This window comes from Heptranchias perlo, chromosome 32 (genome assembly GCF_035084215.1).
Source record: "Heptranchias perlo isolate sHepPer1 chromosome 32, sHepPer1.hap1, whole genome shotgun sequence".
In the NCBI taxonomy this organism is placed as follows: domain Eukaryota; kingdom Metazoa; phylum Chordata; class Chondrichthyes; order Hexanchiformes; family Hexanchidae; genus Heptranchias; species Heptranchias perlo.
Genome location: NC_090356.1, coordinates 973,856 through 975,300, shown reverse-complemented (window position 1 = coordinate 975,300; position 1,445 = coordinate 973,856). Strand labels below are relative to the sequence as shown.

At 46.6% G+C, this 1,445-nt stretch overlaps 1 protein-coding gene across 1 annotated transcript; it reads left to right on the top strand.

Annotated features, from left to right (window-relative positions):
- The first annotated feature begins 470 nt into the window (after window positions 1-470).
- LOC137300774 (gastrula zinc finger protein XlCGF26.1-like) lies at window positions 471-1,121 on the top strand. Its single transcript, XM_067970036.1, has one exon. The coding sequence runs from the start codon at window positions 471-473 to the stop codon at window positions 1,119-1,121; it is 651 nt and encodes a 216-aa protein (XP_067826137.1).
- Window positions 1,122-1,445: the final 324 nt, after the last annotated feature.

Genomic DNA, 1,445 nt, shown 5'->3' with positions numbered 1-1,445 from the left:
TTACATTCTGTATACAATGGCAGTGCTAATCATTCCTAACAGAGGTTTAGACTGATAGTCACAGTCTATCTTCTAATGCTGGGCCCTTCCTACGGTATTCCTATTGTAATTTCACAAGTGCGACAAAATCCTTCATTTCAAACACTTCAGCGCTGCGGCCGTTATTTCATCGCAATGTCGAACTCCTCACAGGAACAGGTGAAGATGGAGTAAGGGACAGGCGGCGTTGTGTTTGGGGCTCTGACTATTCGCAAGAAGCTGGATTAAAGTTATCAGCCCTAATTTCTACTTTGAGTTTTAACAGAGTGGCACATAATTCCTTTCGCCTAGTGGTTGGGTCTGAGAGCACAGATTTCAACAACGAAAATGTCCCAGAATAAGATTCTAAAACTTTATTGGGCCGAATTTCTAGATGATAAAATCTTTTATTAGTTTTTTTCTACCTTATGATCATTTGTATATCGAGCAGAATGGATCTATCAGGTGACTGCGAAAAATCGGGTTTCCAGTTTTGCTGGAGCATCGCAGTGTACATCACAGTACACAACACGGCTCGAGTACATCACAGTACACAACACGGCTCGAGTACATCACAGTACACAACACGGCTCGAGTACATCACAGTACACAACACGGCTCGAGTACATCACAGTACACAACACGGCTCGAGTACATCACAGTACACAACACGGCTCGAGTACATCACAGTACACAACACGGCTCGAGTACATCACAGTACACAACACGGCTCGAGTACATCACAGTACACAACACGGCATGTGTACATCACAGTACACAACACGGCTCGAGTACATCACAGTACACAACACGGCTCGAGTACATCACAGTACACAACACGGCTCGAGTACACCACAGTACACAACACGGCTCGAGTACATCACAGTACACAACACGGCTCGAGTACATCACAGTACACAACTCGGCTCGAGTACATCACAGTACACAACACGGCTCGAGTACATCACAGTACACAACACGGCTCGAGTACATCACAGTACACAACACGGCTCGAGTACATCACAGTACACAACACGGCTCGAGTACATCACAGTACACAACACGGCTCGAGTACACCACAGTACACAACACGGCACCAGTAAGATATGACGCTAATGATGCAGAATTTTAACGGTGAGGCGTTTCTGCCAATCTGAACACCCGTTTTCTCACTGAGTCCATAACTGGTCCTGTCCTTTAGTGCGAACATAGCCCCAGACAGGGCGCACAATCCAGTTCTTTTCCAAAGCCCCTCATGTGAAGACCTGGATTAAGCAGTTGATGACGGGTAAACCTGGCACATGAGATCTAGAACATTAAGGTGGCTGACACATTGCCCGTTATTCTGTCCTTCCACCATGCTGAGGGCAGATGTCAATCATAGAGCTGATGCAGAAACTCTGGGGTTTGGCACCACAGGTGCCGGG

Coding starts and splice junctions, on each gene's coding strand:
- LOC137300774 (XM_067970036.1), top strand. CDS start 471: ATGGATCTATCAGGTGACTGCGAAAAATCGGGTTTCCAGTTTTGCTGG.